Genomic DNA, 20666 nt, shown 5'->3' on the forward strand with positions numbered 1-20666 from the left:
GAACTCACAACAGGTCTAGTTTCCAAAATGGGGTCACTTGTGGGGAGTTTCAATAGTTTAGGTACATCAGGGGCTCTCCAAACGCACATGACACCCGCAGACCATTCCATCAAAGTCTGCATTCCAAAACGTCACTACTTCCCTTACGAGCCCCGACGTGTGCTCATACAGTAGTTTTCTCCCACATATGAGGTATCAGCGTACTCAGGACAAATTGGACAACAACTTTTGGGGTCCAATTTCTCCTGGTACCCTTGGGAAAATAAAAAAATTGGGAATAATTGATCGTGTTTGTGGAAAAAATACAATTTTTCTATTTTCATGCCCAGGCATTATAAACTTCTGTGAATCCCTTGGGGGTTCAAAGTGCTCACCACACATCTAGATAAGTTCCTTAGGGATCTAGTTTCCAAAATGGGGTCACTTGTGGGGGGTTTCCACTGTTTAGGTACATCAGGGGCTCTCTAAAAGCAACATGACACCCGCAGACCATTCCATCAAAGTCTGCATTCCAAAACGTCACTACTTCCCTTCCGAGCCCCGACGTGTGCCCATACAGTAGTTTTCTCCCACATATGAGGTATCAGCGTACTCAGGACAAATTGGACAACAACTTTTGGGGTCCAATTTCTCCTGGTACCCTTGGGAAAATAAAAAATTGGGGACTAATTGATCATGTTTGTGGAAAAATAAATTTTTTTTATTTTCATGCCCGGGCATTATAAACATCTGTGAAGCCCTTGGGGGTTCAAAGTGCTCACCACACATCTAGATAAGTTCCTTAGGGGGTCTAGTTTCCAAAATGGGGTCACTTGTGGGGGGTTTCCACTGTTTAGGTACATCAGGGGCTCTCCAAAAGCAACATGACACCCGCAGACCATTCCATCAAAGTCTGCATTCCAAAACGTCACTACTTCCCTTACGAGCCCCAACGTGTGCCCATACAGTAGTTTTCTCCCACATATGAGGTATTAGCCTACTCATGACAAATTGGGCAACAACTTTTGGGGTCCAATTTCTTCTGGTACCCTTGGGAAAATAAAAAAATTGGGGACTAATTGATCATGTTTGTGGAAAAAATACAATTTTTTTATTTTCATGCCCGGGCATTATAAACTTCTGTGAAGCCCTTGGGGGTTCAAAGTGCTCACCACACATCTAGATAAGTTCCTTAGGGGATCTAGTTTCCAAAATGGGGTCACTTGTGGGGGGTTTCCACTGTTTAGGTACATCAGGGGCTCTTCAAAAGCAACATGACACCCGCAGACCATTCCATCAAAGGTTGCATTCCAAAACGTCACTACTTCCCTTCCGAGCCCCGACGTGTGCCCATACAGTAGTTTTCTCCCACATATGAGGTATCAGCATACTCAGAACAAATTGGACAACAACTTTTGGGGTCAAATTCTCCTGGTACCCTTGGGAAAATAAAAAATTGGGGACTAATTGATCATGTTTGTGGAAAAAATATGATTTTTTATTTTCACGCCCAGGCATTATAAACTTCTGTGAAGCACTGGGGGGTTCAAAGTTCTCACCACATATCTAGATAAGTTCCTTGGGGGGTCTAGTTTCCAAAATGGGGTCACTTGTGGGGGGTTTCCACTGTTTAGGTACATCAGGGGCTCTCCAAACGCGACATGGCGTCCGATCTGAATTCCAGCCAATTTTGCATTGAAAAAGTCAAACTGCGCTCCTTCCCTTTGAGCTCTGCCATGCGCCGAAACAGTGGTTCCCCCCCACATATCAGGCATCAGCGTACTCAGGATAAATTGCACAATAACTTTTGCAGTCCAATTTCTCCTGATACCCTTGGTAAAATAAAAAAAATTGAACCTGAAGTATTTTTTTTGTGAAAAAAAGTTAAATGTTCATTTTTTTTTTTAAATATTCAAAAAATTCCTGTGACGCACCTAAAGGGATAATACATTTCTTGAATGTGGTTTTGAGCACCTTAAGGGGTGCAGTTTTTAGAATGGTGTCACTTTTGAGTATTTGAGTATTTTCTATCATATAGACCCCGCAAAGTGGCTTCAAATGTGATGTGGTCCGTAAAAATAAAATGGTGTTGAAAAAATGAGAAATCGCTGGTCAATTTTTAACCCTTATAACTTCCTAACAGAAAAAAATTTTGGTTCCAAAATTGTGCTGATGTAAAGTAAACATGTGGGAAATGTTACTTATCAAGTTTTTTGTGTGCTGTATCTCTGTGATTTAAGGGCATAAAAATTCAAAGCTGGAAAATTGCGAAATTTTTAAAATTTTCGCCAAATTTCCATTTTTTTTCACAAATAAACGCAAGTTATTTGAATGAAATTTTACCACTAACATAGTACAATATGTCACGAGAAAACATTGTCAGAATCACCGGGATCCATGGAAGCGTTTCAGAGTTATGACCTCATAAAGGGACAGTGGTCAGAATTGTAAAAATTGGCCCGGGAGTTAACGTGCAAACCACCCTTGGTAGTGAAGGGGTTAATGAGTATTCATCACTTTAGTTTTTATTTATTAAATCAATAATACACATGAAAATAATAAACTTTGTAATGTATTTTATCAGAGAAATCTGCTTCTTTCTCTGTCAGGACGGGTCATTCATTTTCAAAATTCTCATTTCAAAGGTAAAATGTATATTCAGTGAAGACAGATTGTTACATTACTGAGATAGGAGATGGCGGTTACTACTGATGGGATTTTGCGTTGATGGGATGGAGAGAAGAAGGGAGGAGGTCTGTCTGTAGCTCCCCTGACCTCCTCCTCCCTCCCATATACATAGAATCAAATCAGTAGCAGTCTCCAATCTCAGCAATGGAAAAATCTTTACTGAATACAGATTTTAACTGTGAAGTTTGAAAATGAATGATCAGTACTGGCAGATAAAGAAGCAGATTTCTCTGATAAGTAATATTACACAGTTACTTAATTTTTGTATGTAAAATTATTAAATGAGAATGAAAATGGCGGTTACTCTTTAATGTCTATTGGTTGCTGTGTCTTGTGAAAACACCTTATCAATAGAAATCCTGGCAATGGAATCCAGCCCAATGCTATCATTTCTTTTTCATACCCTATTGGTTGTCCACTGCTCAGACAACTTCTTCTTAAATACTGTATTCCTCAGGGTAAAATAAAAATAGCACATATTCACCTCCCGGCAGTGCTTTACTTTTCCAAAGTTTTATTCTTTTTCAAAACAAAACAAAACAAGACAATAACATCGAGTCATTAATTGACACAACAGACGTTAGATCATACAAAATCAAGTGCAAGCGCAAACATAGCGATCGAAGTAATGGATAAAGTACAATAAACGGTATGTCACAAATCAAGTTGAGGGACCACTTTGTTAAATAAAAATCCTACCAAACTTATACTAACGGGGGAGGGAAGACATGGCCCGGCAGTGCTTTACTAGCGAAGTCGGCGCTAGGTCTCCCAGCACTCTTGAGTCAATGTTATACCACATGAGCAATGCAACCTATCAGTGGCTGCTGATGAGCTGCAGGTCTTATACTTCCCTCTGACATCTGAATTTCATCTGCAGGAAGAGTGTTAATTGCAGCTAATCAGCAGTGTTACTGATTGGCTGCAGCGCTCACGTGACATTACAGTGTCAGGAGAGAGTGCTGGGAGACCCAGTGATGACATCATTGGAACAGTGCTGGTGCTGGAAGTGAATCTCGGCTTTTTTAACCCCTTCATGACATGCGCCGTGCATGTACTGCGCATGACATGTCTCTCCCTTTGATGTGGGCTCTGGGGCTGAGCCCACATCTTTCCCGGCATGTCACTTGCTTTGAACAGCTGACATGTGTCTCTAACAGCCGTGGGTGGAATAGTGATTCACCCGTGGCTGTTAACCTGTTATATGCCGTTGTCAATCTCTGGCAGTGGCATTTAATGTGATTGCGCCAGAAGTGCATCACTAATCCCACCCATCGTTGCCCGTGTCACATGACGGTGGGTCGCCGATAGTTTGGCATGACAACCCAGGGTCTGCAGAAGACCCCTGTGACTGTCATTGCCAGATTACTATGAGTGCTGCCCAGCGGTGTGAGCATTCCTGCTACACACAGGCGATCTGATCATAGCCTGTGTGCAGCAGAGGCGATTGGATTATCGCAGCTTCTAGTCTCTCATGGAGACTATTGAAGCAAGTGAAAAGTAAAAAAAAAATGTTCTTAAAAATATTTAAAAAATTAAAAGTTCAAATCACACCTCTTTCGCCCCCCCCATTTAAAATAAAACAATTAAAAAAATAAAAAAGTACACATATTTGGTATCACCACATTCAGAATTGCCCGATCTAGCAAGATATAAAAAAATTAATCGGTAAATGGCGTAGCAAAAAAAAAGTCAAAACGGCAGCAACGATTTTTTGGTCGCCGCAAAATTGCACTATAATGCAATAACGGGCAGCCAAAAGAACGTATCTACACCAAAATGGTATAATTAAAAACGTAAGCTCAACACACAAAAAATAAGCCCTCACCTGGCCTCAGATCCCGAAAAATGGAGACGGTATGAGTCTCGGAAAATGCCACAATTTTTTAATATTTTTTTTAACAACTTTGGATTTTTTTTCACCACTTAAATAAAAAAGAGCCAAAACATGTTTGGTATCTACAAACTTGAAATACCTGGAGAATCATAATGGCAGGCCAGTTTTAGCATTTGGTGAACATGGTGAAAAAAAAACAAAAAACGTTGTGGAATTGCACTTTTCTTGCAATTTCAACGCACTTGGAATTTTTTTCCCATTTTCGAGTACACAATATATTAAAACCAATGGTGTAATTCAAAAGTACAACTCATCCCACAAAAAAAAGTCCTAACATGGCCATATTGCTGAAAAAATAAAGTTATGGCTCTGGCAAGCAAGGGAGCAAAAAACGTAAATGGGCTGTGGAGTGACGGGGTTAATGTTACACTTGGGAATACAGTATATAAGAAGGGCTTCTCTGCGAGGTGGACAACCATTTTAACTCAAAGGTGAATTCAACCAAATCAAATTAATAATTTTTTTCTTGTGTATGGTTTTATAAGCATTTTATACAAATGCCTCCACTTTACTATAAGCTGACGCAGGAATATAGTGATTTCACACAAAAAATATTTATCAACCATAGTAAAGATTTCTGTTTCAAATTAAGAGAACATGTCACAAAAAATGCTATTTACCTGCAGATATGGGGTTAATCTGCAGGTTAACAGTGTTATTAACCTGCCCGGTTCCTGCACTTAGCAGAAAGCTACAGGGATAAAATTAATTGTATTCCCCCCGGCAGCGTTCCAGTCTCAGTCACCGGGGTGGCGACCATGCAGCTTCAGTTATCGCTCTGAGCATACAAAGCAACAGCTTTAATCGCGATCCTGCCCCTGACTGATACTAGCTCAGCATTGGGGTCAGCTGTCAGTCAGCGCCGGGGGCACAGAAACAGCCGGCACTTTGTATATAATAATGCTATTAACCTGCAGATTAACCCTGTCTCTGCATGTTAATAGAATTTTTTATGGTAACAAGTTCCCTTTAAGGGTACATTCATGCTACTTTGGCCGTGTACGTTTGGGTTATTCACCAAAAAACTTAGGCCTCTCATACAGCAAATACTTTTTTTCTCTATAAAATAGTATATTCGACAAAGCTAATCTACATAGAGACAAGTAAAAAAAAAAATAATAAAAACACAGAGCCCGATTCATCAAGATGCTCACACCAGAATTCTGTAATGAAACACTTTACAATTTAGGTACTTTTGCAATTTTTATGCCAAAGTGGGTGCAGCTGGGGCAAGACGGAACCAATGCCACTAGGTGGTGTAAATTTCAACAGAAATGTACTTCAGTCACTGACTGGAGTAACATCTCTGCTAGAGGTCTTAATGAATTAGGCATATGTTATTCCAGTGGTCAGTTCATTAAAGGGGTGTTCTCAAGTTTAAAAGTTATCCCCCATCCTCCTACCCGAGCGCTGGGGACCTGACCACCGTAACTCTGAATGAAGGTGCACATGACCACACCATTAATTCTTAATGAGAGCATCTGAGGTTGGCAAGCACAGTGCTTGGTTGATCTTCAGCGCTCTTATTAGAATGAATGGAGAGGCAATGTTCATGATCAACCTCCGCTCCATACAGCCAACAGGGGCCATGGCGGTTGAACCCCTAGAGATTAGAAAGTTTTCCCTTTTCCTTTTGATATCAGATAACTTTCAAACTTGAGAATACCCTTTTACGACTGGCATGAAAGACACCAGTCTTAATGAATTGTGCCCATATGTATGGGGCATACTTATAGAAAAAAAAAAAGAGAAAATGGAGGTTGATGGATGTTGGACATTGCGTCAGAGCCGGAGCCCTCAGAGAATTTTTTAGTATTCTGGTGGTATAACCTGATCCACATTTCCTGAGGTGAGGGAATCTTGAAGATTGACATGGCACAGAATTTTATTTTAAATTTATAGCATCTTTTTATAAATTTATATCTATTGATATACTTTCTGAAAAATAACGTTTTAGAATATTTAGGATTTTTTGGTGTGAGCACTGACTTCACAATTTGTCACCATGTATAACATCACGTCACCTACCAGGACAAAGAGGCAATATGAAGCTTGCTCTTGATGTTCAGGGATGGTGGAAAACACTGACAAAATTAAGCAGCTGAAGACAAGAAGAAAGCTGAAAAAAAGAGAAACAAATATGTGTCAGGTTTTTTATTCATTCTTTTAGCTTAAATATTATACATGTAAGTTATTGCACGTTAGCAGACATTGTTCTCATTAATTAAACTATACGCACAGGGGTGTAACTACAATTTTTGAGGTTCAACGGCAGTAGAATCAAAATAGGCACTCCATTATATTTTGGTTGTAGACTGAATTAGTAATGCAGCATAACTAGTTTTACCTGAGAAACAAACAAGTAATGGACAATAGAACTAAATTACAGATGATCTGTAAGTTCTGTATGAAAAAGAATCCAAAAAGAATACCAAGACAGTAGACAAAAAGGAAGCCACCACAGTGTTACCACCCAAAAGAAATAATACTCCCTCAGTTTCTTGCCCCAAAGGCCGATACAGCTGTATCTTCGTCCATGAAAGTGAAAGTTCTGTTTCTGTCTGGTTTTCATTGCTGCTTTATGGTCATGGAGTGGCATGCTTTACCATTTTACCTATTTAAAAATTATGAAACCTGACATGACCATTAGAAGTCATGGGGATCTATGTGTATCTAATAAAAAAACATGATCAAAGCCTAAGGACCTATACAGGTTGTGCTCAGGGAAGAAGAGCAGAGAAAAATCTCCACCCACAGTGCATTAAAAGGGCTTGTCCATCCATACTAAAACTGTACAGGCAAAATGCAAATAATAAATTGATGCATTCTCAGGTGCTGTCATCTCTATCGATTCACCACAGGCTCAAGTAGCCTGTGCCAGACTGGAAGCCATGACATCCCTGTATCTCTGTTAGGCCGGGGTCACACTTGCAAGAAACTAGCACGAGTCTCGCGTCTCAATAACCGGCACTGACGCCAGCACTCAGGACCAAAGTGTGCTGCTGCATGTATTTCTATGCTGCCGAGTGCTCCGGTCCCGAGTGAAGGCGGTAGTGCCGAGTATTGAGATGCAAAACTTGTGCGAGTTTCTCGCAAGTGTGACCCCGGCCTTACAGCACCTCTGAGGTCTGTGATTGGTGCCACAGTCAAGTGACTAGGACAGCGGGTAATCAGATGTTTCTCTGGTGACACGCCATACTAGTCAACTGATTACCGCAGTCGATCACAGGCCTTATTGGTCCAATGGTTGCGCTGTCTATTCTGGATAAACAAGTGAGAGAACAAGCGATTATATGTTAATCTGTTATTTTCACCCCATGCATAGTGCCTGTACAGTTTTTACTATGGCCAGACAACACTTTTAAGATTCAGGATTATGATGTTTTAAGGTGAGGTCTGAAATGCAAACAATTATTGGCCACATTTTTAATCTTATTTGCAACCTTTTTAACAATCTTTCAATATCCAGAGCCTGAAATCATGAACATCAAAACAGATTGTGTTGAATGGAATCTGTCAGGAGGATTAACCCTCCTATTCTGTCAATATGGGCATGTAGGTCTTAGGAAGCAGAATAAAATGATACTTTGTGATCTGTGATCCAATGTCTTATTCCAGAGAAATCCAAGTTTTTCTTATATGTAAATGAGCTTTTAAGATCTGTGTGCTGATCACTAATCTGCATGAGAATCTGCCTCCAAAGCTTATTATAATAAAAGAGGGCATTACTAGTGTGAGACATATAACTAACACAGAACAGGAGAACTGAACTTTGTCTCTTTGCAAGCATATTTGCTGCAGCTCTCACAGCTCTGCTGTATTGCAACACTAAAGTTATATTATCTGCCTGTTAAATTGAAGCTCAAGGTAAGAGGAACCTGCAGATGAGTCAGTTATAATCACAGACAGCTCTGCAGTGAGATCAGGAAAGCAGAGAGCGGCCATTACACATCACACTGGTAACTCCCCCTTCATTTAATATAATCTCTGGAGGCAGAATCTCATGCAGTTCAGTGTCTGGCCCATAGATCGAAACAGCTCATTTACATATAAGAAAACTGTGTTTCTCTTAAATAGGTAGACATCAAGGTATCATTCTATTCAGCTTCCTATGACCTACATACACCTATAAATGGCTTGGGAAAGTTGAGCCTACAAATAAATTCCCTTTAATCTTTCAAAGGGACATAATGGGGTTTGATATTTAGTTTTACCTTAGTGTCACTTAAAGCAATATTTTAATGGGCAGATTATAGGAGGCAACAAATATTCATATAAACATTCATTCTTGACCATTGGTCCATGTAATATGATTTTCAGTCAAATTAGCATCACATCTGATCTGATCACATCTCTTGTGAGAGGTGATTATTTGGTCAAATGAGCACCCATGGACTTCCTATATTATCGATCCCCACTTACTTCAAACAGAAACTCTATCCATATTAAAGGACTCAGTGTTTACATCACTGTATTTAAAATCCTTCCCAACATGCGCCGTACTAGTACTGCTCTTCCCGCAAACCGCAGTACTTGTATGGCGCACCAGTTGCGCGGCCTCATGCTGAGCGCATTTAACCCCTCTGATGCAGCTGTCAGTAGTAACAGCAGCTTAGAAAAGCATCGCACAGGGAGGTGGCTCACTGTGCCCTTCCCTCAGAACAAGGCGATGCAATCGTGTTGTTCTGATAGCCTCCATGGAGACCCCTGATGTCCCATCCCGTGACAATGTAAAAAAAGTTAAAAATTATTAGAATGTGTAAAAATATATATTTTTTAAATTCCTAAATAAAGAAAATATATATTTTTTTTTCCAATAAATACATTTATTTATGTAAATAATAAAAAAAAGGACACATATTTGGTATCACCACGTCCATAACAACCAGCTATATAAAACTATCCCATAAGTTAACCCCTTCAGTGAACACCATAAAAAATAGATAAAAACTAAGTCAAAAAACAATGCTTTATCATCATACCACCGAACAAAAATTGCAAAAAAACGCAATCAAAAAGACAGATGTAAATAAAAATGGTACAGCTGAAAACGTCATCTTATCCCACAAAAAAATAAGCTGCCATACAGCTCCATAAGCAGAAAAATAAAAAAAAGTTATAGCTCTCAGATAAAAGTGATGCAAAAACTAGTTTTCGCAATAAAAAGCATCTTTTAATGTGTGACAGGAGCAAAACATAAAAACCCGATAAAAATCTGGTATCGCTGTAATCGTACCGACCTGAAAAATAAAGTCGCCTAATCACTTACACCGCACGAGGAATGGCGTAAAAAATAAATAAAACCAATTCTTCACATGCTGTTGATTTTTTCATTTGGCCTCCCAAAGATCGCAGTAAGGCTCGGCACACATTTATCCTGCACTCTGTGTTGAGCGCTTACACCAGGGATTCCATATTAATCTCTGACATATGTGATTCAGGCAAAAAGTCTGGTGCAAGATTCCCAATAATGAGGCAGATGGAGTCACAGTGATCCAGCAGTGTCCGTCTTTTTAGGATTGCATAAAACTGCCGTCGGCCAGTTTTGTGCACGTCTGAAAAGGACATCGCTGAACAGATGCCAGATGGAGTCCAGAGTATATCTGCTGCCTCATTATAGTGAATGGATCCCTTGGGGGTTTCATCTGCCACATCACTTGGAGATTTAGATGGAAACCCCAAACTAAGTGCTCAGCGTAGAGCGCCGTATAAATGTGATCCTAAACTTTGTCAAATGTTCCCAATAAAAGATTCAACTCAGTCCACAAAAATGAAGTCCCCACTCAGGTCCATCATCTGTTAACGGAAATATAGGGGGCTTCCACTTTACTGGTAGCACAAAGGCTCTGGAAAAGCTAAATGGCTTCTTGCTCCCCAAAAGAAATTCAGCAAATTCTCCGCAAATCCAAATGCCCCCTCTCCATTCTGAGCCACAGTGTGCCTAAACAACATTTAGCATCCACATGTTGGGCATTTCTGTAGTGATGAGAGCCTGCATAATTTACAGTTGCGTATTTCCAGAAGCATGAGCTGGGCATAATGTTTTGGTCACTACAACGGCAGTTTGCAATTTTCACTCAGCAACATCCACTGCTGTCTGTTTCTAGAAAACACCCATGGAATCCTCATCTTCACTACATCTTTAGATAAATTTCGAAAGGGTTATAAATTCCAAAATGTGGTCACTTGAGGGGGGATTCTGCTTTTCTAGCACTTAGGGGCTCTTTATATGGAATCCGCAAACTAGTCTAGGAAAATCCTGAGTCACTCCATATGGCAAAGTAGTACTGTACAGCCACATGGGGGGTATTTCTCCATTCAGCAAAAATTGTGGGACAAATTTTGGTGCCATTTTTAAAAATTTCCCAGGGTGAAAATGTAAACTTGGGGCTAACACACAATCTTGGTGGTAAAAATGTAAATTATTTTTTCTTCACTGCCCAATGGTTTAAAGGTCTGTGACACACCTGTGGTTTCAATATAATCACTGCACCCCTAGATGAATTCATTGAGAGGTTTAACTGGTAAAATGGAGTCACATATGGGGGGTTCTGCTGTTCTGGCACCTTAAGGACTCTGCCAATGTAACATGAAACACCCTCAAACAAGTGCAGCAAAATCTGCACTGTAATATGGTGTTTCTTCCCTTCTGAGCTTTGCACTGTGTCTCAAAAGTAGTTTTCAATCACAAATGGGCTATCTGTGAACTCAGGAGAAATTGCACAACAAATGTTGGGGTCCATTTTCTCCTTTTGCCCTTGTGAAGATACAAAATTTGCAGCCCTATCCAGAGTTCATTGAGACTGAATCTTAATCTTGGTTGTAATGCAATACACAGACTCCAGAATACATTTCTTCAACTAAAACCTTAACAAGAGCATGTCTACCAGCAGCTAAGCAGATATGTTAACACTTTGCAGTGCAAGCTGTTATTTATTTTATTCTCGCTGATTCCCAGAGTACTTTTTTCTTTTTTTAAAAAAAAAGAAATCCGCCATACTGTTCCAGAGATATGTTAGTGCTAAATTTTATGGTATTTACCAAGGGTGCATGGCTCTCAGGATTCTCTGGGGACATGCCTTTAGGCTGCTCTGCAGTATTATCCTTTGGGTAACACCAACTTGTTAAAGACCTAAAATTAGCACTACATAGAAACGCTCGTATCACTGGAGCTGTATAGAGGATTTACAAAAAAAAATTAAATACTCAGGGGAGCGGTGGGAATTAAATAAGAGAAAAAAACTTCCCACTTTTGACATGGTGACAGCTTTTTAAAAACGAGTTGTATTTTTGACAAAATAACTACATTATTTTTACAGAGTACAGATTAAATGCAGAAACATCTGACAATGGAGAGACGGAGTCGGTATACATTTTTACACTTAGCATTACACATTTTTCAAATCTCTCACTTTCCAAAAGTAACAATCTGATAAAGTACAGGGATATAAACATTCAAATGGATTCAGACCACTTAAAACATTTTAATGCAATACATTAGTGTGTGTAATTTTTTGCTTCGTGACTCAGTGTTCGTTGTTCGTGCTGTTCATTGTCAATGTAATGCATCCCTTATGCTATATAATGTTAAAAGGACCAAGCACCAGATGAAATTAAAAGCAGCGGTGAAATTAAAAAATTATAAGGACACATAATATATATAAAAAATGAAGATTTTAGCGTCCGAACATATGAGCACTGTCAAGGTGAATACATGAAGATATTTTCACATGGACAGATACACTGGGTGGCCTTGGCTCCCAACGTACATCAACAAGATTTGGGTGTCCATTATCACCAATTGCCTTTTCTTGGGCTACTTTTGATAAGTACTAATGGTTGCAAAGTGGAAACAGCAAATAAGTGCTTCTTAACTCCAGTCCTCAAAGCCCACCAACAGACCGTGTTTTCAGGACTAGTGTTGCAAGATGATAATTATATTACTTGTGCAATGCTAAGGAAATCATGAAAACATGATCTGTTGGAGTTGAGAAACACTGGTCTAGACATCATAATTTGGCTTATGCAAAAGTTAATGAGATGCTTATGCTTGCTCATTTTTTCTGTTTCAAACTCATCAACTTTCAGAAACCACTGTTTATATAATCACTAGATATGAGCGAACCCAAAGTTAAAAGTTCGGCCTTTATACTGGACAGTTAGTTTCCGGTGTTAAACACCGAACACGGACTTCTCCCGGAAACCTGTGGCAATGTTCTGAGTCCAAGGGGAAGTCTGTTGTAGAGAGAGATCACCATTCTTTAAAATGAAGTTTGGGTTCTGGTTCAAGTTCAGGTTCCGTTTTGGTATTCGAACTGAACTTCGGAACAAAGTTCAGGTGGGGAAACAGAACCCAAACTTCCATGGGTCCGCTCATTCCTAATGTTCACCCTTTGATAAATGGCAATATCAAACGATAATTCAATGTTATTCACCTCATCTTTCAGTGCTTTTAATGTTATGGCTGATTATTGTATTTTAGAAAGACTTTAGGCTAGTTTCACACTAGCGTTTGTGAGCGCAGCGACGGCCTGTGCACGGACGCCGCTAAGCCCCGCCCCCTGCCCCGCCTCCATCGGTATCTCCGCCTCCGGGCGCATGACGTTGCATGCGTCATGCGTCCCCTATCTTCATCACAGAGGGCGCAGGCCGTGCGCAGTGTGCGCACAGTCTGCGTTTGGCGGCGCATGCGTCCTTTTGACGGTGCGCCGAGCACAACCAAAATGCAAAAGGTTGCGTTTGGCGCTGCTCGGCGCACCGTCAAAAGGACGCATGCGCCGCCAAACGCAGACTGTGCGCAGACTGCGCACGGCCTGCGCCCTCTGTGATGAAGATAGGGGACGCATGACGCATGCAACGTCATGCGCCCGGAGGCGGAGATACCGATGGAGATAGGGCAGGGGCGGGGCTTAGCGGCGGCCGTGCGCAGGCCGTCGCTGCGCTCACAAACGCTAGTGTGAAACTAGCCTTACATATTTTAATTTGTTAATGAGCCCTTAAAATATTAAACTAGACACCTAAAATGACATTTGCTTAACGAGAAAATGATGATGATGATACCATTATTATAAATTATAATTAATAATAATAATAACAATAATATAAATAGAGAAATAACAATTTTTAACCCGGTATAACCTTGTGTGCGCAATATATTACTGGTTGGATGATTTTTGAAAACTCAAAGTTATTTCAAAAAGAGCATTTTGTTAACAATAGTTTTTTTTCTTCAGTTCTGTATTTAAATCAGACGATGCTCTTTGTATTGCAATAAAACCAAAACTATAATTTACAGTTTTTCCCAATGGTTATTGCTCTGATGTTGGCCATAAACAGATTTCAGTGAGCTGTACATGCACTGCGGCTCAGTACAATGAGCAATAGCCAAATATATTGAGCTGTGGGCTGTAAGAATTTTACATTTTAAAGTTGGATTTCTCAAAATCACTAAGCAAAAGAAACATTATTCTTGAAATTTTAATTCTACATACAAGTTTAATGATGGACACTATTTCTCAGCAGTCTTCATATTATTCCCTGCAATCACCATTGCAATAACACCTAGAGTGCCCTGCATTCATAATCCCAGACAGAGTGACATTATAATAAAGCTAACCATAGTTCACCCATAATGAAACTAGCCACAATACCCCAAGATCAGCAAAAAGGCACTATGCCTCCATGGCAAAAATATTAGGCTGACATATCAGAAACTGACAACACTAGCTACTAACTAGCAAACTAGAATATGATTTAGGGTTTCCTCCATAAACATATAATTTATCCATACTATAGGAGATTACTGTTTAATTTCTGGGGTAAGCCACAGCTATGCGCTACCAAAGTCCATTGTGTAAAATGAAGGTGTAGGAGCATATGCAACCATTGGTCTATTGATTGCCTATACGAGTTGTGGTTGTGCATGCTTGCCACTTCTCCTTTTACATGGGTGTCCTTGGACCCTCCTTCTCAAGATACATGAGAATCACAGTAGCTGAACCCCCCGTGGTCATACATTTAACATTTATCCTATAGGTAGGTGATATGTGTTGTTTATGGGACAACCTGTTTTAATTTAGCTGAGTTCCACACACGCAGCACTAAAAAAAATGGCTATGATGCTGGGATATAGAGCAAGTTATTCTATTTACATGATCATGGTAGTTGCCCTGGCAGTGGTACAGGCTGGCAGAAAGAAGTCATGTAGCTAGGTCAGTACCAGGAGGTACATGTAGAGACATAATCATAAGTCAGGAGAATAGTCAACAACTTATCCAAAGAAATAATCAGGCATATCCATTGGGAATGCAAGCAAGGCACAGAGGAGTTCATGTAAGTTAGTTAAATTATAAGAGGCAGTGGAAATCAGAGTTTCAGGAGTTTAAATAGCCTTTAGCCTCACCCAAGCCACACAGGATGGATCAAACACACACAGAAGTTAAAGGCTCCGATAAACATAATGATGTCCCAGCGATCCCACCAACTATCCGACATGGATGGGATCGCTGGGACATAGTTAGGATGATCGCTGGTGAGCTGTCACACAGACAGCCCCTCCAGCGATCAGGACCAGAGAGCAAGCTGGTATCTAAGGTAAACAGCGGGTTTCTAAGAGCAGCACGGCTCTTGGATACCCACTGTGTACCCAGGAAACCAGCCTGCACGCTGGTATCCAAGGTAAACAGCGGGTTTATAAGTGCCGTGCGGCTCTTAGAAACCCGCTGTTTACCTTAGATACCAGCGTGCTCACTGGTTTCCAGGGTAAACAGCGGGTATCCAAGAGCGGCGCGGCTCTTAGAAACCCGCTGTTTACCGTAGATACCAGCGTGCAGCGTCGCTGATTGTTCGTCTCCTGCTGTCACACGCAGCGATGCGTGCTGGCCAGCGAGAGACCAACGATCAAAAAATGGCCCAGGACGATCCTGCACGATCAGCGATACCCGGCAGGGGGGCCGGTCACTGATGTGTGTCACACACAGCGAGATCGCTGTGACGTCACAAAATTAGCGATCTTACTGTGTGTGACGGGGCCTTAACTCTTGAACTCCCAGCCTGGACAGAACAGGAAGTTGCAAAATATACAGAACTAAAGTTGTTAGCCTGCATTGTCTGCAACAGGAGTGTGTTTTGACACTTGCCAGAAGAAGAAAAGAATGGAAGGGCAGGCACCAATACAGATGTCACATTGGCCAGTAGTTGAGACTTCACTATTGACTATATGTTTTATGTATTATGTTTTTATTAACCCCTTAACCCCCAGAGCATTTTTCGGTTTTGCATTTTCATTTTTCGCTCCCCTCCTTCCCAGAGCCATAACTTTTTTATTTTTCCGTCAATATGGTCATCTGAGGGCTTATTTTTTGTGGGATGAGTTGTACTTTTGAACAACACCATTGGTTTTACCATGTCATGTACTATAAAATGGGAAAAAAGTTCCAAGTGCGGTGAAATTGCAAAAAAAGTGCAATCCCACACTTGTTTTTTGTTTGGCTTTTTTGCTAGGTTCACTAAATGCTAAAACTGACCTGCCATTATGATTCTCCAGGTCATTATGAGTTCATAGACACCAAACATGTCTAGGTTCTTTTTTATCTAAGTGGTGAAAAAAAAATCCAAACTTTGCAAAAAAAAAAAATTGCACCATTTTCCGATACCCAAAGCGTCTCCATATTTCATGGTTTCGGGTTAAGTGAGGGCTTATTTTTTGCATGCCGGGCAGATATTTTTAATAATACCATTTTGGTGCAGATACGATCTTTTGATTGTCCGTTATTGCATTTTAATGCAATGTCACGGCGCCCACAAAAAGTAATTCTGGCGTTTTGATTTTTTTTCTCACTTCGCCGTTCAGCGATCATGTTTATCCTTTTTTTATTGATAGATCAGGCGATTCTGAATGCGGCAATACCAAATATATGTATGTTTGACTTTATTTTTATTGTTTTATTTTGAATGGGGCGAAAGGGAGATTATTTGAACTTTTTTAATATATTTTGAAACATTTTTTTTAACTTTTGGCATGCTTCAATAGTCTCCATAGGAGATTAGAAGATACCATAGCCTGATCGGCTCTGCTACATAGAGGCGATGGTTAGATCGCCTCTATGTAGTAGAATTGCTGACTTGCTATGAGCGCCAACCACTGGGTGGCGCTCACAGCAATCCGGCACTGACAACCATAGAGGTCTCCAGGAGACCTCAGGTTGTCATGCTGACACATTGGTGATCCACAATCATGTGACACGGGTCACCGGTTTGCGTATTTCCGGCGCGATAACAGTAAGCTCCATTTAAATGCCGCTGTCAGCGTTAATAGCCGTGGGTGGATCGCGATTCCACCCACAGCTATTGCAGGGCACAGGTAGATGGTTGACCCAGCTTAGGGGAAGGAATTTTTTTCCCTATGGAGAAAATTGGCTTCTACTCTGTGGGGTTTTTTGCCTTCCCCAGGATAAACAATGCAGAACAGCTGCACTAAAAATAGGCTGAACTAGATGGACATAAGGTCTTCCTTCAGCCTTCAAAACTATGTTACTATGTCAGCTGTTCAAAACAGCTGACCTGTCCTGGGAAAGATATGGGCTCAATGCTGGAGCCCACATCGAAGGTAGGGAGTCCGACATCAGCGTAAATATACGCCCGATGTCGGAAAGGGGTTAACAAGATGCTATGGTCGTACAATAAAGAAGTAACCATTATATAAGACAGTAAACTTATGGGGAGCAAAAAGTATATTTTGAATCAAAGCATTTCCTGTCATAAAGTTTTCAAGTCTGCAGTTGTGACCTCTGTAGAAATAAGTCTGGCCTTGTAAATGTTACTATGTTGCATGTCCAGCTCAATCTCTGCAGCTTTAGACATCACTATGTACAAAGTATAGTCGTCCACATCTCTAGAATATGTACAAAGTACAGTCGTCCACATCTCTAGAATATGTACAAAGTACAGTCGTCCACATCTCTAGAATATGTATAAAGTACAGTCGTCCGCATTTCTAGAATATGTATAAAGTACAGTCGTCCACATCTCTAGAATATGTACAAAGTACAGTCGTCCACATCTCTAGAATATGTACAAAGTACAGTCGTCCACATCTCTAGAATATGTACAAAGTACAGTCGTCCACATCTCTAGAATATGTACAAAGTACAGTCGTCCACATCTCTAGAATATGTACAAAGTACAGTCATCCACATCTCTAGAATATGTACAAAGTACAGTCGTCCACATCTCTAGAATATGTACAAAGTACAGTCGTCCACATCTCTAGAATGAGAATGTAGTTGAAGTGTATAAGGGAGAGGGTGATATTTTTGTACATATGCAATTGGGGTTGTATATAAACAGTGGGGAAATAAGTATTTGATACACTGCTTATTTTGCAAGTTTTCCCATCTACAAAGAATGGAGAGGTCTGTAATTTTTAACATAGGTAACTTCACTTCAACTGAGAGAAACAGAATCTTATAAAAAAAAATCCAGAAAATCACATTGTTTGAGTTTTGCATAATAGATATCCATTTTATTGTATGAAATAATTATTTGATAAAATAGAAAAATAGAACTTAACATTTGGTACAGAAGTGTACCTACAATAAAAATTACAGACCCCTCCATTCTTTGTAGGTGTGAAAACATGCAAAATCAGCAGTGTATCAAATACTTATATTCCCCACTGTATTGTATATAAGAACATGAAAATCAGCACTCCTGTCTATTTCTATAGAGCGGAAAGAGAGACATGTGATTACCTCTGTTAGGCTATGTTCACACGTTTAGTATTTGGTCAGTATTTTACATCAATATTTATAAGCCAAAACCAGGAGTGGAACAATCAGAGGAAAAGTATAATAGAAACATGTCACCACTTCTGTATTTATCTCACCCACTCCTGATTTTGGCTTACAAATGCTGATGTAAAATACTGACCAAATACTGAATGTGTGATGGTAGCTTTATCAACATATAATGTAGCGATATGCTGTGACATTCTATGTAGACAATTTACTGATCATAGTGTCATATATACATTGTATAATATATTCCCATTATATAAGACATTTTCCATTGGACTCCAAAGTATAAACATTGCCAAAATAAAACATAGCTGTAATGGCAAATCTCAATTATTTGCTTCAGTTCCCCCCTTTACCCCTGTTAGAAAATCATCTGAACAACATTTATCATGAAGCAGATAGAAGTTTCCAGACAGGGTGGAAAATAATTGTTTAACAGTTTTGATAGTGCAAGCCATGCAGCGTAAGTTTTCCACCATTTATAGTTTTAGCTAGAGCTGTTTATGTAGGAAAATGAGATATGGCAAAGGTTATTACCATTCGTTAGAAATGTTTGACAAGTGCTGTATGGAAGACAAGATTTCTTCCATAGATGAAGTCTAGTAAATTTAGATTACAGGTCTTCATGTGGAATGACATGTTATTTCGCTTTCACCAGTCTAATAGCATAATACAGAGTTTTGGCTTGCAAGGCAAGACTACAAAATACTGAAGCACATGAAATAAAGATATAATAAAGACACATATTTAAAGAAGACATGTCACTTGCCATAAATATGTATTTTTTTTTTCAATAGTGAATGATACCGTTTTCTTGAATCGGGAGTTATTATCTTTTTTTGTTCCACATCTTTCCATTTCTGAGAAATAGCCTTCCCTTCCTTATTACCCATCTTACATATGAATTTAGCTTTGTCAGACATGGAGTATGATCCTCAAAAAGACATCCACAGAGGAGTGTTGAGAATCACAATCCCTGGATTAACAGGACTAGGTTCATATCCAAGGTGCTAAAAGAAAGAGGAGGCCATGTTTCAAGAATGGAGGGGTGCAGGAAAAAAAGAAAAAGCTATGCCAGATTCAGGAACATTTAGACCAGGTTAAAAAATCTATATTTACAGCACATGAAAGGCCCTCGTTAATTACTATGCTTATACCATATGTGGGTAGTAGTCATTTTTCAGAAAATAAGAATAAGTATCTTTCTATACGTGAATGGAAACCAAACTTACAAAAAAGGAGTGATGACGAAAACTAAGGCTAATGACTGGATGTAGCAGGCACATGTAACCACATGATGCTAACCCTGCAGGCAAGTAAACAGAGACTGCTAGATGTGACCGATAGAAGCTGCACTGTTGCGATAAAATCATCCAGCAACTATAGGGGTTAAAATGGTTATAGCAGATGTAGTGGTTAGCTCAGCCCCAGGGGTCACTGGGAAAGTTATTATTGTGTCTTGGACATCCAAGAGTAAGGTGTGTGCTAGAGAGTCTCCTCTCAGACTGAAATCAGACAAGCTTCTATAGACGAGTTGTTCCTGAAAAGCAATTGCTGCGACTATAGAAGCAGTCAGGACCGTCAGGAGCATGTTTATTACCTCAAGATAGAAGTGAAAGAGCTACAGCACCGGACTCATCCTCCTCCCCCAACTCATTGCATGAGCAAGATAAAGTTTTGCTTAGGTTAAGACACTGAGTGTAAAGAGTTATCTGTGAAGAGACTTTCATATATGTTGATGAAGCATTGCATGAAGAGAAGTGACTGTGTGTGATGAAAAGAAGCTTGAGTAAATTCCATGTGATCAACTTCAGCTCAAAACTGTGTCATAGCTGTGTGCCTGTAAACTGTTACCTCCTCTCTACTATGAAGAATTATAATTAATGGTCACCCTGAGCAAGATTTCCCCAGAATTCCAAAAGAACTCATGTTTCCTTTGCATCGCCCTCATATCCTGAGTGGCGCACATACATCGTAGAGCACAAAAGTGGTGGTTCTAGAGCGGTGGCCGATTTAGGGTAAGCAAAGGTTAAACAGTCATGCCCAAAAGTGTTGGCAACCTTGAAATTGTTCCAGAGAATGTAGTGGTCCAAAATTCCATTTGAGAGGTGTAAGAAGCTTGTTGACGGTTATAGGAAGCAAATGATTGCAGTTAATTATTCCAAATGGTATGAACCAAATATTAACCCCTTTCCTACATTGGACGTAATATTCAGTCCATGTGACCTGGGCCCTAAGTCCCATGGACGGAATATTACGTCATAGCGATCAGCGGCGCCCACGTGGTGAGCGCCGCTGATCGCGGC

At 40.0% G+C, this 20666-nt stretch overlaps 1 protein-coding gene across 2 annotated transcripts in view; it reads right to left on the reverse strand.

Moving 5' to 3' along the window:
- The window catches only part of KCNQ5 (potassium voltage-gated channel subfamily Q member 5), a 1056555-nt gene that overhangs the window by 409493 nt on the left and 626396 nt on the right, over positions 1–20666 (reverse strand). For both annotated transcript variants that reach the window (XM_073569339.1, XM_073569340.1), the window contains exon 2: positions 6593–6683. In XM_073569339.1, the coding sequence (XP_073425440.1) occupies positions 6593–6683 (91 nt within the window). The remainder of the gene's footprint in view (positions 1–6592; positions 6684–20666) is intronic.

The sequence above is a fragment of the Dendrobates tinctorius genome, unplaced genomic scaffold (assembly GCF_039654945.1).
Source record: "Dendrobates tinctorius isolate UK_male_01 unplaced genomic scaffold, ASM3965494v1 ptg000024l, whole genome shotgun sequence".
Lineage (NCBI taxonomy): Eukaryota > Metazoa > Chordata > Amphibia > Anura > Dendrobatidae > Dendrobates > Dendrobates tinctorius.